The following is a 15,285-nucleotide window of genomic DNA, read 5'->3' as shown; positions in this document are numbered from 1 at the left end:
ATATATTTACTAATATGTAAAGGATCTACAGAGCGAAAGTATGTTTCGAAGTCCATTAAACAAAAAGTGGAATTGCTGCAAAAAATGGATAAAGACATACCCTTCGTTTCTCTAACCATTCCAAAATCTGTTTATCAATTTCACGCTGCTCTGTGTGTGTGGGGGGGGGAACGCCACGGTGCGCAATGAATTGGAAGTTCATCTGTCAGCATTATCCTTATCTTCAGGGTAGGTGTTTTTATTTTATTTGGCTTGTAATTCCTTACTAAATGTAGTATTTCATCTCGATGTACTCCATCTTTGATATGATTTAAATCAAATTCCTTGTCATTATAATTCGCTTCCGATAGTGACACAGAGGTTATTGAAAACGAAAAAATTTCGATTGACAAATTAGGCGGTGTTCTCGACACAGCAATTATAGGACTTGAACAGCGGAACTTTGTAAGTGAAGAAGAAATTATGTCTGTTTATAGAATTAAAGAGAAAGTATTATCACATAAACGAAGCAACTTAAACAACTTACAATGAAAGAAATGTTTAATAAAGTAAACAAATAAATATTAAGCTTTTTTTTTTTTTTTTTTTTTTTTTGTAAACTTTGATACTCTTTAGATCATAATTGTTCTTTATTTCATAAATTACAGTTTCGTATTTTTAATTTTATAGTTTCTGCATGCCATCTTACCAGATTTAAACTGATGGTCTCTAATCCGGAATCGCCGAAGTCCCGACGAGTCCAGATTAACGACTTTTGACTGTACCGTATTTGACGGCATATAAGACACACCCTTATTTAGACGGCCACACACAAGGAAGAAAAGTTTCGATACAGTGGTTTCTTTTAGTTCTCATGTTTCGTAAAAGCCAAGTAAACAATTATTGAATGCAATTACCTTCATGTATAAGACTGTGTCCTTCACGTATAAGACGCAGGTAACTTTTTTGAGACCAAATTTAGGGGAAAAAGTGCGTCTTATATGCTGTCAAATATGGTAGGTAAAAATAATGATGAGAAATTTAGAAAGCCAAAAACTTGCGCTAAAGCTGCTAAGTAATAAATCAATAATTTATTATTAGGAAAGGTATTTATATATTATCTCCAAAGAAAAGAAATTTAATAAAAACTATGAATTATTGGAAAAACTTTAGTAAGTATGTTAGGTAGCTTTCCAAGTCAGTATCCAAAATTATCTAGATCTCTGTTGTAAAAATTAATTAAAATCTATATAGAAAAATTCCTTAAACATAAAGATTCCAGATATTAAATTCAAAATCCAAAGTACTGAAGCTATTGTCATTGATCACAGATTAATTGACTTGTAAGGGGAACAAACCAATCTTTTATCAATTAACAATACTCAGTTATTAGAGAAATATTAGTCTACTTAAGCCAAAAAGAATTTTTTCATAAACAAAATTTTAAATAATAAAAAGTAAGAAATTCTTCTTAATTTAAGGTGTTCATTAAGAATTGAATTAGACGAGATTTTTATTTTAGGAAAAAAGATTTCCTGACTCTCTCATAGTATTGTAAAAACAATAAAAAAACTGTCAATATTTCTGTAAATTAAAATATGTAAAAGAATACATTTACATGAAGAGTCGGGTGAGGGTGTGAAAAGTCCACAGTAAACTCGTAGAGTTGGTCAGGCATACAAAAACAAGCATTTTTTACAATGTAATATGACTTAAATGCAGTGGGTGACTGCTAGAGGTGGCTGTTGGTCAGTAGAAATAATAGGAAAAAATACCAAATGCATAATAAAAAAGATACTAAATTTAACAGAGATTTGTTGGAGTAGAAGTTTACAGTCATGACCAAACAAGAGTAATCCATGTCTTTAGTTATCAATACAATGACAAATAGTGTGCATTATCACTCTTGTGTACCAACAAAACTTTTTAGTGCTTTTAAGTAAATATGGCAAGAACTTGCCATCTGGAACAGTGCATCTTTTGCAACATCAAAATACACAACATCAGATCGTTGTGTATTTTCAAACATGCCAGGTCTGTCATAGATCGTTCAGCTGCTTCAGTAATTTTCCTGTCAGGTCTTCATCGGTAGCTTCGTTTGCAAGGTTTTTCATATAACTCCACTGAAAGAAATCAAAGGAGTTGAAATCCAAGAATCGTAGAGGCCACATAAATAGGACACCATGGCCTCTCTGTGTCCATAAATCACTTTTAAATTATACCACATAATTTGATTGAAATGTGCAGGTGCCCCATTGGGCTCAAACCATGTGTTACAATGAATGCTTGCCATAATGTCTTCAAGTAACATGTTTTCCAAAAATATTTGATATATTCTCCCATTGAACCATGTTGGGAGAAGGTGTGGGCCTAGCAGACAATCTCTCACAACTGCTGTGCAGACATTTATGGTAAATTGCTGTTGAGCACTACATGGCATTGTTACCTGTGGGTTCTCTATGTTCACATGTGCCATACATCACCATCCCTTGAAAATATAGCTTCATTTGTGAAAGATACCGGGTTGGAAAATAAGCCTACACTGCAGCTTCTTGCAAAAATTCATGTCAAGAAGCAAAAATCAAATTGCAGAATGCAATTTCTAGGGGTAGACCCCTACTGTAAGTCCAGGATGCTTTGAAAGTGTTGAGGTTTATAAAGACTCTTTATGCAATATGTGAAACACACTGGATTGAAAAATGCCTAGGTTACACAAAGTGATTTGCTTATGATCACTTTTTCCATGACAGATAAATAGGTTCTGTGTCTGTTATAATGCTTGTTTACTTGTCCCTGTTGTACAAGAGAAAGTCTTTTCTTTGGGTAACTGTGTTTTCGGCAAAATAGGATAACCAGAACAATAGTTCCATCTCATGCCATACAAGTACATCACAGCATTAGATCAACTATCAACAATTTTGAGTATGCAGGAAGATATATCATTAATAATCCAAAATTTCATCATAAAATCAACAATATAGTGAAATTCCTTTTGGAACAATGCCAAGATATATATTTGTGAGCAATAACTGTATGAAAAAAGTCTTTATATTGGTATACAAATTCTTCTGAATAATAACTGCATGAAAATGTTTTGGAAAGTTTGCATTGAGTTTCTGGCTTCTGTAGGATGCTTCACTGGATCAGTAGCATCACAGGACAGTACCTATATCAGCATATCATAATGTCCTGGTGTCCCACATGCTTATTCCCGTCCTGTCATGCCTTTGTTTTACATAATCATTGATACAAATGCTTAATTCTCTAATGATTGGGCATTTGTCAGTTTGTATAGCGTTGTTGACACAAACACTGTACTGCACGATCATTTTCTTTTCCTTTCCGATAAATGAAGTATGTGTCTTTCATCTTTGTGTAACTAAGTGCTCCATCTGACAATGGCTACAGTTGCACATTGAAATGATCCTGCAATGCTAGTCCTAGCTCTGCTAAAGAGTAAGCAAAGGACCATTGTGAGCGAGATTATCCGTTGTGTTTGTGACCCTAAGTTATATTGTAGAAATTCCTGACCTAACATAAAGTTTGCCCCAAAACTTTTAAAATCACTATATCCTTTCAAAATAATGTCCTTTGTATCTAATTGCATTTTTTATTGCATTATGTAAGCAATTCAGAAACATTCAGGCCGGCACCAAGCCTAATCGGCGCCGGCGTGCTAATGTCTAGTGAGCACCTTTATGTAGTGATGATATTAAAGGCACATTGCTTATGGTTAATATTTAAAGTAAAGAATTATTAGCATAATAATATGGGAGGAATTACTATTTATCTTCTGTCTAAATATGCAAACATTTTGTGCTTTGTTAAAATCCACACTCAAACATATTTATTGAAGAATTAATTATACATACATTTATGTTATAAAAAGCCGCCCAACTTGTATAGCAGTTAGCATTGCTGACTGCCGAGCTGAAGGGGCCGGGTTCGAATTCCGGAGAAGAACGTGGATGTTTGTAAATGTATAGTGTCCGTGTGGCATTAGGGGCACTCTAAATATGTGAGGCAAAAATCCTCTCGAAAGGTTGGTGGTAGGGGAAGAAACTTGGGAGATGCTCGGACCCGTCACCCCAGAGTGCTCTCTATCAAAATGGCAGGGACGAAACTGAGCTAAATTGCACTGTCACCTGTAAAGTGCTGAAGGCTGTTGCCAATAACAGGCATATCTTATGCTCCTTATGACGAGGAATTTTGTGGGTGAGTGCGCTTTGGCTGACTGTAGGTCACACAAGTGAGCATTAGTCAACAGCACGTTATAAAAAAGTAACACTGAAGCGAAGCGAAAGAATATACTAAATGCATTGGATACCAAACATATTGCTGAACATTATTTATTATCTTAAAATTAAAAAACAAATTAATATACATATCTAATAAGTTTTCACTGAATAAATTGTTGTACGCGACAAAGTTCACTTCAAGGTTCAAACTGTGACTATAACAGGGCACAAAAAATGCTCTAGGTCTGATATCTTAAGGATATACCCAAAATTCTTATCTGCACACCACTATGTTGCTGACAATGATATATAGTTGAGTTTCAACTGGCGATGCTACATTTCTTCCAAAAGTTTGCAAAAACTGCAGTTCATGCACAAGATCTATACTACTTATATCGCTTTGATTTTCATCAGTTAATGCTTTTTGCAGTTTCTGATGTAAGCTGAGCTGATCTTGTAAATATATGTGAACGAAAATACGTGATGCCTATGTAAGAGTACAGGGGGCACTGTAGACACATTCAACACATCCTTATTTTGTTATCTGTTGCAATCGTAGTAATTTGTGCAACATTTATCTTTTTTTGCGATTTTTTTTTTTTTTTTTGGTGACTGCTTGTTGTTATTGATATTCTACATTAAAAAAAAAAAAAAAAAAAAAAAAAAAAAGAAGGTAAGTGCAATTACATATTAGGTTAGCTTTTCAATTCAGAAAAGCGACGATTTGAGCATACTTCCTCGAAATTTTTTTTTACATGAACCATTTGTTTATTAAACTAAAAATTATTATCTTTCAAGAAGAAAGGATTGACATACTTATGGAGTACCACTGAATTTAAAATATACCTATTTGAGATTTAAAGTGAAGTAAAAATATAAAAGGTATTCCGAACTCCAAAATTGGCCATTTTCCGATTTTTAGCTATACAGAAAACCGAAGGAAAATGTTTCGTTATTTCATTACACCTTAAATACATACAACAGAGATATTACCAAAACCTGGTTCCCAGTTTCAGTTTCCCAAAAGACGGCAATGAACGTAAATTTTTTTAGATGTGTTTTTGTCGAATCTTACCAAATAACAAAAGAGTTAATTCAATTTCTTAGAACAATTATGAAAAAATAAAGCTGTTAATTCAGAATTTTAAATTTTATTTGGAAAAAAAAAGAAAGAGAGATTAAGTATTAGTGCAATGTTATTGAAAGAAATATCTATGCCATTCAGTTTTTAGGCAAACAAAACTTAGTCCTCCATGGTTTCAGTAACAAATTATTCAAAAGAAATAATAACTTTTTAAAGTATATAGAAATGATCACAAAATTTGATCCTATCATGTCTGTATATATTTATAAAATTAAAACTAAAAAAATCCTTCATTAGCTTGAAGATAAAATTCAAAATAAAACAATTAGCTTATTAGGGGATAATATAAAGCAAATTATTTTAAATAAGGTCAAACAGGCAAAGCATTTTTATATTTTACTTGATTCTATCCCTGATGCCAGCCATCAAAAGCAGATATCAATTTGTATGAGGTATCTTAATTTAGAAAATACACACATGATTATTCAAGAAATGTTTTTAGTATTTTGTATTACAACAGATACGACCATTGGAGGATCAACAATATTCTTATTAAAGACTTTAGAGGAAAATGGTTTAGATCAGGGGTAAGCAAACTTTTTTGGTCACAAGCCAAAAATTTGAAAAAAAATTTTTGGCGGGCCAAGATTTTTTTAAAAAAATTTTAAAAACAATATACCAGTATTCAACTTATGATGACAATATGTTAATGAGATGAATGAAATTACGATTTCATTCTTAAAAGTTCCTTATATTGAGGTTCGAAGTGAGATGTACTGATTCTAAGGAATGAGGCTAAATGCTCATCTGTCAGTCTACTTCTGAAATAATTCTTACTAAGGTTCATAGTTGAAAATACTTGTTCACATAAACATAGCACTGCTTTTCTGGACGTGGGATATTAAATTTGGGAAACTTACTTTCGATAATGATTTGTAAAACTAACTTTGGTGTATTTAGAAACAACTGCTTGAGAAGATCGTTAGATTGCAACTCAATCCAAGCTGCAAATATGACCTCTCTGCTTCACAATTTATGTTCAAAGGCATGGTAAAAATATCCAATTCTGTTTGAATGGCTTTCAAATCTTTAAATCTGCATGTGAACTCAAAATGTAGTTTTTTCAAGCCATCTTCAAAATTCTTAAGCTTCTCTTCATTTATTGAGAGTATTGAATTTAACCTCGGGGAATGAGACAAGTCGTTCTTAGCTAGCTGCTCAGCAAACAGATTACATTTTAGTGCAAAAGCTTTGAGATGGGCCAAGGCCATCTTGATAGGAGAAGGCTGAAGCTAATGTTTGGTGACGTCACAGCCAAGGGCGGTTAGCCAAAATGATCTTGGGTCAGTGCGCTTTCTTTTTCCCAAGTAGTAATGAGAAACAAATATATCCTTGTCTTCCTATAAGCAATATTTAAAAACTAAAGAATGGATTACTAATCTTTTATATTTAGACAATGGGATTGCATCTTAGGGGAGTTTCTCAAATAATATTAATTTTTGCTTGCTAATCGATAGCATGCTTTACAGTACTATATTCTTAGTTACATACCATTATATGCAGTTTAATAGCATTAAACATTGCAAAATCAAATAGTTTTAAACTAATTAAAATAAATATTATATCAAATTTTTAACTACAGTGTGACTAGCATTCAAAACTAAATATTTTCACTTATTTCCAAACACTACAAGAAACTATGTTTTTGCTGTCTCATATTTAAAAAAAAAAAAAAAAAATACCCAGAAATTCAAGAGTTGCAAATATTAATATGACACGTTAAAAGATTGATATTCAAGAGTTATACATCTCTTAGATGTATGATTTATCAGTATTTACATTTAATTGTTAATATCATAATTTTAAGATAAAAATATGTTACTTTTAAATTAATCTGAGAACATAGTGATATAATAGCATTCCATTTCTTCATTATTTGATTTACACATAGATTTTGACATATTGATTCTTTTTACATTTGTTATGCCTAGACACGTAGAAAGATGCTCAATGTACAGATTTGCAGCAATTAAGAAATACTCATTTTCATAACCAAACATTTGTTTCATAAATTTAAATACTCACCGAAATCTCTTCAACAAGATACTCCAAAGTGAGCTCGTAAATAAACTTAACTTTCGATACGTCTTTTTTTTTTTTTTTTTTTTTTTCCCTTCTTGTTTGATAAAAATTCAATTTACTATAGTTAAGGAATAGTTAATGCTAGATAACTTCTAGCTTAATCGTATGCTCTATTTATGCTTATACCATTTAAAGATGGTTTTAGTACGATCGCTCTCACTCATGATGTCACAGCAGGGGAGAACCCCTTTGGATTCGGCCTTCTCTCATCAAGATGGCCTTGGGTAGGCCTAGATATCGTCGATAAAATGATTTGTTTCGTGCATCTTGACATTCAAGTTGATCATATGGTAAAGAAGATCTGTAAAAAATGCAAAGTCTGAAAGCCAATCTGTGTCTTCTAACATTTCGCACTCTGCAGAATACTGTTTCTCATGGAAGAACAACACAATACTAATTCAGAAGTCAAACAACAAAAATCAGTGTTATATTTACAAAATTGTCGTCTTTCAGCTGCCAAACTCGCTCGAAAACACATCCTGCATTAAGTCATCTTACTTTCGTGTAATACAGTACATCAGAGTACTCAGATTGCACGGACTGAAGAAAATCTCAAAATTGCTTGTGAATAAGCTCATGAGATTGAATAGTATTTACAAGTTTCATGATTGCATCAAGCACGAGTTTCATATTCAATGCAGATTTACACAGAGCATCTTGATGGGTAACACAGTGTAGAAAAACAGCATAGTTCCTGGGATAGTTTTGATTAAAGAGTCCAAGAAATCCTGATTTTTTTCCCTGTCTTATTTGGTGCTCCATCGGTCGTAATATTTATGTATATTTGTTATAGGCACTTTCAAAGTTAAAAGCCCTTTCCTAAATTCACAAAAGATATCACATCCCATTGTAGTTCCCTTTAAAGAACGCATGCACGCCAGTTCCTTGTTAATTTCAAAGTACTCATCAACATCTGTTATAAATAATATTAATTGAGCAGTATCATTTATATCAGTGCTTTCATTCATTCTAAGGAGCAAAATTTAAACTGGCCAACTCTGACTCTAATTTGATGTCAAATTTGTATCAATGTCTTTGATTCTAGAAGTCACCGTTTTTCGAGATAAGCTTACAGTCTCAAAATTATTTTTCTTGTCTGTACAGAAAACATCACAAAGTTGCAACATGCATTGTTTAACAAACTCCCCATCACTGAGAGCTTTATTATTTTTAGCAATATTGTATGCTACAATATAACTTGCATGTGTAGCTGCTTCTTGGATACTGTTTACCTTCTTGAAAAAAATTTTGTCGGCCTGATAATTTTTTACGAAGACTTTGTGCATTTTGTTTTCTTTCATATTCGGACATTGCTTCGTAACTGGAATTCTTATGCTTAGATGTGAAATGACAGGAAATGATATATTCTTTGACGACTGCTACAGCTTCATTGCAGATGAGACACACTGATTTATCTTTTACAACTGTAAAAAATATTTCCAGGCCCATTCATCATTAAAAGCCGGCACTCTGAACCACCTTTACGTTTTTAGTAGCCATTTTTGGGTTGAAATATTTTATGAATAGCCCAAACAAGCACCAGCTATTTTATACTTTTAATAATTTCGCCACTATTCACAATGATGCTATATCTTCGCAATCTTTCAGTACACAATCAATAATATTGTTACGAATTTGGTATTTAAAAAGCTAATGTCAGTTCAATTATAAATTAAATGGTTTCATTTCCCGCGCAGTGCAGCGCGTGACGAATATTAAAAGAAGAAAGCTAAGCCGGGAAATTAAAAATACTAGAGCACGTGCATTTAAATAAATAAATATGTCTTTTTGATTTCGAGAAAGCACCAAAAAATTCTCGCACACGATTTTTAAAATCTTATAAAAGGAGGAAAACTTCTCAGTTTGTGGTAGTTGCCTAGTTTGTTGTTGTTTAGAAAACTGCTCTTGTTGATTGTAGCGAATTCACGGATTAGCTTTCTTTAGCTGTTTTGAATTAAGTTCTTTTGAACGTTTGAGTAGTTAAAAGATAACTACTGTGATATATTGTAATACTGCACGATTATTGGAGTACATTTAATCATATTTGTTGTGATAATAATAAATTTTTGTTCATTTTTCATCAGATTTGTGCATTTATTTTGTAACGAACCTGTACGCACGCATCAATATTATAACTTGTGCCAAAAGAAAAAGCCACTGGCTGGAGCTTTAAAAAAATACACAGTTTGTCACACGTGAGGTCTAATTCACCTATATTGAATTTCCCTATGTCTGCTCCCTGAGAAAGAAATAACACTTGTTGGCGCCAATCTACAGCTATATCTAAACAAAAACTTCTGCCTTTAACACATAATCAATTGAAAGCTGACTGTGCTTGCTATTTCTGTCAATTTATGTTTTGTAGAACAAAAATAGAGACAGTAAAAACATCATGAGTCTTTGAGGGGGGAAAGAAAAAATAATATTTAAACAAAATTAGAAAAGGAGATGAATATATATAATAACATATAAATAATACAGTCAAAAGTCATTAATCCGGACTCGTCGGGACTTCGGCGATTCCGCATTATAGATCATCAGTTTAAATCTGGTAAGATGGTATGCAGAAATTCTAAAATTAAAAATATGAAACCATAATTTATGAAATAAAGAACAATTATGATCTAAAGGGTATCAAAATTTATAAAAAAAAAGCTTAATATTTATTTGTTTACTTTATTAAACATTTCTTTCAGTGCAAGTTGTTTAAGTTGCTTCGTTTTATGTGATAATACTTTCTCTTTAATTCTATAAACAGACATAATTTCTTGTTCACTTACAAAGTTCCACTGTTCAAGTCTCTTAATTGCTGTGCCAAAAATCCCGACTAACTTGTCAATCAAAATTTTTTCGTTTTCACTAACATCTCTGTCACCTTCTTCATGTCTTTATCCATTTTTTGCAGCAATTCCACTTTTTGTTTGATGGACATCGAAACATACTTTCGTTTTGTAGATCCTTTGGGAGCTCCAGCATCGGAAATTCTATTTGACATAATCGAAAGTTCAAGTTTACTTTTATAAAATTGCTCTTACAGTCTGCAAAAAATAATAAGCCGGATCCACTTCGAAGATTAAGGAACAATGCAATCATCAACATTAACTGAAATAAGGTAATTTTAGCTTATATCGTCCGTTATACATTAAACGCGCATGCGAAAACGTATTCTGCGCTTGCGCACACGCATATGCGCCGTCTAAAGGTCTTATGCGCACGCGTAAACGCCTATGCGCATTGTGTCAACACAGCGCACGCGCAGAAAGTTTTTAGCTTCGAGGTCCGTATTATAGATCATTCCGGATTATGGGTGTCCGAATTAACGACTTTTGACTGTAGTTCAAATCTACTGTTGAAAATGTTTAGGTTTCTGTTTGCAAAACTTGTAATTTATTTATTTATTTATTTTTCTTTGCAGCTGTTCTTGATTGATTTTGGTCTAGCCAAAAAATATAGAGATAATAGAACGCGCACCCACATTCCATATCGTGAAGACAAAAATTTAACAGGCACAGCTCGTTATGCTAGCATCAATGCACATTTGGGTATTGAACAAAGGTAGGCTTTTATGATACTTTGAAATATTAATTTTCTTTATATAGCTTAACTTCTGTTACTAGATATTCTCCATTAATGGGGTTTTCTTGGAATCCTGAGATCCTCAAAAATTAGAAACCAGCATGTTGTTAAGACCAGTGAAAACTTTTGTCTCAGAAATGTTTTATGACAGGTTTGACTGTTAAAGTAGTATAGAAGTTGTTTTAAAAAGTGTTTTTTAGTGCTTTGTTGCATACATTTGTCAGACATGTTACTTTATTTGTAATAAAAATGGGTTTTAAAATTATTTACCTGGCTAGTGCCTTAATTTATTTATTAGAGTTCTGTGTATTAATCTAATGTGTTAAAGCTTTTCCTTCTCTGTGCTATTAATATATCAGTTACTTATAAAATAATGAGTAAGGCAACTCAAGATATGAATTGATATTTTATTATTGCAGCTATTCATGCTTTTTCTAGTGACAACAAACACACTTGGCTGAACATTGATTTTCTTTAAGCTCAGTTATTTGCACTTACATTTATTATTATTACTACAGTAGAAGTCCAGAAATCCGCAAAGCTTCCGACCAAAGGTTGTGCGAATTTTAGGATTTTGCGGATTTCAGGACAGAAATGATAAATTGTAATATTAAGACTAAAAGTGCAAAATAAATAAGGCGTATTAGATACATTTAATTAAATTATTATATACATTATTGCAATAACTTATTATATGCATTAAATTATTATTACATGTATAAATTGATTATATTATTCATTGTATTATCTGTACACAACATCGAGGTTTGCCGATTTCGCCTCATGAAAAGATTTCCGGTTTCGGAGTCCAGCGTTAGAATCACTGTTGCTGTAAAATTTCAACAGCTTTTCTTTATTTTTTCGTATATCTTATGTCGCAATTTCATAAGATTCTGCTCTAAAGTGAGGAGTAGCACCTGCCTTCATCTTTTGCAGAATTTGCACTTTTTGCATTACCGTCAATCCAATGTATTTACATTTTCAACGTTGCAAGTAGTAAAATCTTGGGTGTGTTTCTTATCTGGGGTTAAAAAGGGCTGAAATTTAAAATATTCTTAATAATTCTTAATATCCAGATAAAAAAAAAAAAAAAAAGGAAGCACTTTAATCCAGTGAAATAACAAAGCTCAGAAAAAACGTGAATCCTGAACTTGAAAGAAGAGTTGAGTGAATCATCTGCTTTTTTTACTTCAATGCAGATTAGAGGGGGGAAAAAACTGTTATCATAATGTCAATAATTTGGTATTTCCGTTATGACTCATTATTATTCGGTAATTATGACGTCATTATTTGGTAAGTATTTTTTCTTCGATATTTCGTAATCAATATTGTGGTTTCTGGAACCTATAAAAACTGACTGCTTATATTTTGAGAGGCAATGCAGATTTCAGGTCGGCGGATTTTCGGTATTTGACTGTATTAATGAATATTACACAATTGAACACCTTGAGATTTTGAATTTGTGGGGGAGGGGAGGAAAAAAAAATTCAGATAGAGGTTTTGAAACAATAATAGTTTAGTTTTTGATAAATTTTAGAGCAAGAAATTTCAGAGCATTCATGCAAAGTTAATAACATGAAACCACACATTAATAAAAATTTGAAATGTTGTTAATATGTAACTGTACACTAAAAGATCTTAATGACTAAAAACATTCTTAATGAAGGTTTACATGCAGCTGCTTAGTTAAATATAATAGAAACGTGAGTATGCTTATGGAAACAGAATATACACTGCCCGACATTGAAAATGCAAGGGGTGGTCAGAAATTTATGAAAATTTTAGAGTAGACGCGCGTCACTGAGTTATGCGAATGATGTGAAATGCGCAGCTCTCCAACGCACGTGAAGTAAGGTATAAGGGAAGGAACGTGCAGAATGGGCAATATTTGTGTCGTTTTTTCTGCCAGACGAATTATCGAAGAAAGTTGGTTTTTGTCCCAGAGGATATGTGTAATAGGAGAGAATGCCAGGCCGCTGTCAACGAAGGCACTTCCAGCGGATAGACGATTTCGCGAGGGGTATGGTGATGGACTGAGAATGGCAGGTTGGTCCTTACGTCAAATCGCAGCTGATACCCACATGGATGCGAGCATGGTGCATCGGCTATGGCGAACATGGTTGAAACAAGGAAATGTGGGAAGAAGGAGGGGTGCAGGTGCAGCCAGAGTGACGTCAGCATGCGTGGATCGACGCATCTGCCAACAAATTCCAGGTCACCTCTAGTTCGTATTCAGGGCACTATGATGGCCCAGCGATACTTAGATAATGTATTGTGGCCGGTGGAAATCCTCTACCTTCAGGGGCTGCCTAATGCAATTTTTCAGCAGGATAACGCCCGACCACACAGTGCTTGCATCTGCCAACATGCTTTGCAAGGTATGCAGATGCTTCCCTGGCCACCATACTCTCCTGACCTGTCACCAATCGAACATGTGTGGGATGTGATTGGACGCCGTTTGCATACTATGCCCCTGACTCGTTCAGAAGACTAACTGTGGCAATTGTTTGAAAGGGACTGGAGAGCCATCTCTCAGGACACCATCTGCACTCTTATTGACCAAATTTCGTCACTTTCTGACCACTCCTTCTTGGTGTTGCATTTTTAATGTCAAGAAGTGTACTTAGGGAAGATTATCCTTGAATAAAATCTGTAACCTTGTTATATCTTTTCTGGACTGCGCAAATCTCTTTAAAGCAGTAATTTAATGCAGATGATAAGAAGGATGATGGAAGGTAATTTAAGGCTTAAATTATTGATTTTTGTGGTGCAGAAATTAATAATTTTGTTAAGATATAGTCTAATAGTTAATGGGACAATACGCAAATCTTGGCTTGCTTACATCTCATTAATTTCACTGAAAGAGGAGGGCTGATTTGGATAATTATGGTATTAAGAACAAATTGAAATTTTGTGTTCTTTGTCTAGCCATTTTTTAATTGACATAAATTATGTATCTAAATCTGAAAATTTTGAGACATAACTGGTGGATTTTTTTAAAAGATAACAGCTTAAGCCTAAACGGCGTCATTCAAATTAATCATGCGATCTTACTTAACCCATAATGCAGATCCCTCTCGACCAATCACCAAATTGCAAACTGAAACTTTTCTCTTCGCATGCTTCCATCTTTCATAACTACGCACTTCAGCTTTTGCTCTCTACTGTGCTAAGATGTAATTTTGCTGGCTTGCTTTCTATCTCAACAATATCAAAAATGTAAATCTTCTGTGGAAAGGCACGACTAGAGTGCCAAGTGATTGTGGCCACAAATATCAATTGGAAATAAAAATGGAATTAAAACTGCCTTGACTGCCAAGTTCTTTAGATGTTACCAAGTTAGCATTACTAGCATACTGCGCAATCAAAATTCTTCTTCAGTATGGATCTAATCACGCATCGACACTGCTCCGGCTTTTCCTTTGCTCTTATTATGACATATATATATTTGGCTATTTTAGGGGGATTAAAAAATCTTATGAAACTAACCTTAACTGTATTTAGCGTGTGCTTTTTTAATTACTCACATCTTGAAGTATGTGTAAGGGAAATAAGATTTCTAGTAAAGAATAATTAAAATCTTTTTCAGACTTCATATTCCTTCTGAAGACAGCTTTAGAAAATGGGGCACCACATTCAGTGCTTGAGGAAGTGTTTCAAATTTCTCACCTTACATACGTAACCACAATCAATTCAAAGATTTTTCATTATATTTTTACATTTTAATCAGACTAGAATTTGGTCCCAGAATAGCAAAATTTTTGTAGATGTTATAAGGAAGAAGTTTTTTCTTAATTATTGTTATAGAATAACAATGCCATCTTATGCCTTGACTCTTTTTCTTAGGATATAGTGCCTTAATTGTTTGGAAACATTTCAGTATAAGACACAAGAAATACTAATTCTCAAACACCAGTTGGCAGAAATTTGGTAGGCAGTAGATCATGCAATGATGTTGCTCAAAAGGGTTATTTGGAATAGAAAATGTATGTGACAGGAATCAAATTCTGAAAAGAAATCATTTATATGATAGTTAGATTAGATTATTTTTAATATAGCAAAGCATACAAGAATTGTATGTGCCTAAGCAGAGGACTTTCCAAAAAAAAAAAAAAAACTATTTCTTAGTCATAATTAAACATGGGGAAAACCAACAATGCAGGTACCCATGGTCAAACTACCCAATTTCTTCTGGAGAAGGTAAAGGAATAATGCTTACTTTATAATTAAGAACCTTCTGAAAGATAAGATCACAACCAAGCAGTT

General features: G+C 33.2%; 1 protein-coding gene across 1 annotated transcript in view; it reads left to right on the top strand.

The window, feature by feature from the left end:
• The window catches only part of CkIalpha (Casein kinase Ialpha), a 163,771-nt gene that overhangs the window by 142,346 nt on the left and 6,140 nt on the right, over window positions 1-15,285 (top strand). The window contains exon 5 of the mRNA XM_035363084.2: window positions 10,859-10,998. Within this exon, the coding sequence (XP_035218975.1) occupies window positions 10,859-10,998 (140 nt within the window). The remainder of the gene's footprint in view (window positions 1-10,858; window positions 10,999-15,285) is intronic.

The sequence above is a fragment of the Stegodyphus dumicola genome, chromosome 4 (assembly GCF_044657685.1).
Source record: "Stegodyphus dumicola isolate Sdum_Otavi_A_Nest chromosome 4, ASM4465768v1".
NCBI classification, from domain to species: domain Eukaryota; kingdom Metazoa; phylum Arthropoda; class Arachnida; order Araneae; family Eresidae; genus Stegodyphus; species Stegodyphus dumicola.
Note: the sequence above shows the minus strand (reverse complement) of the source record. Positions and strands in the feature narration are given on the sequence as shown.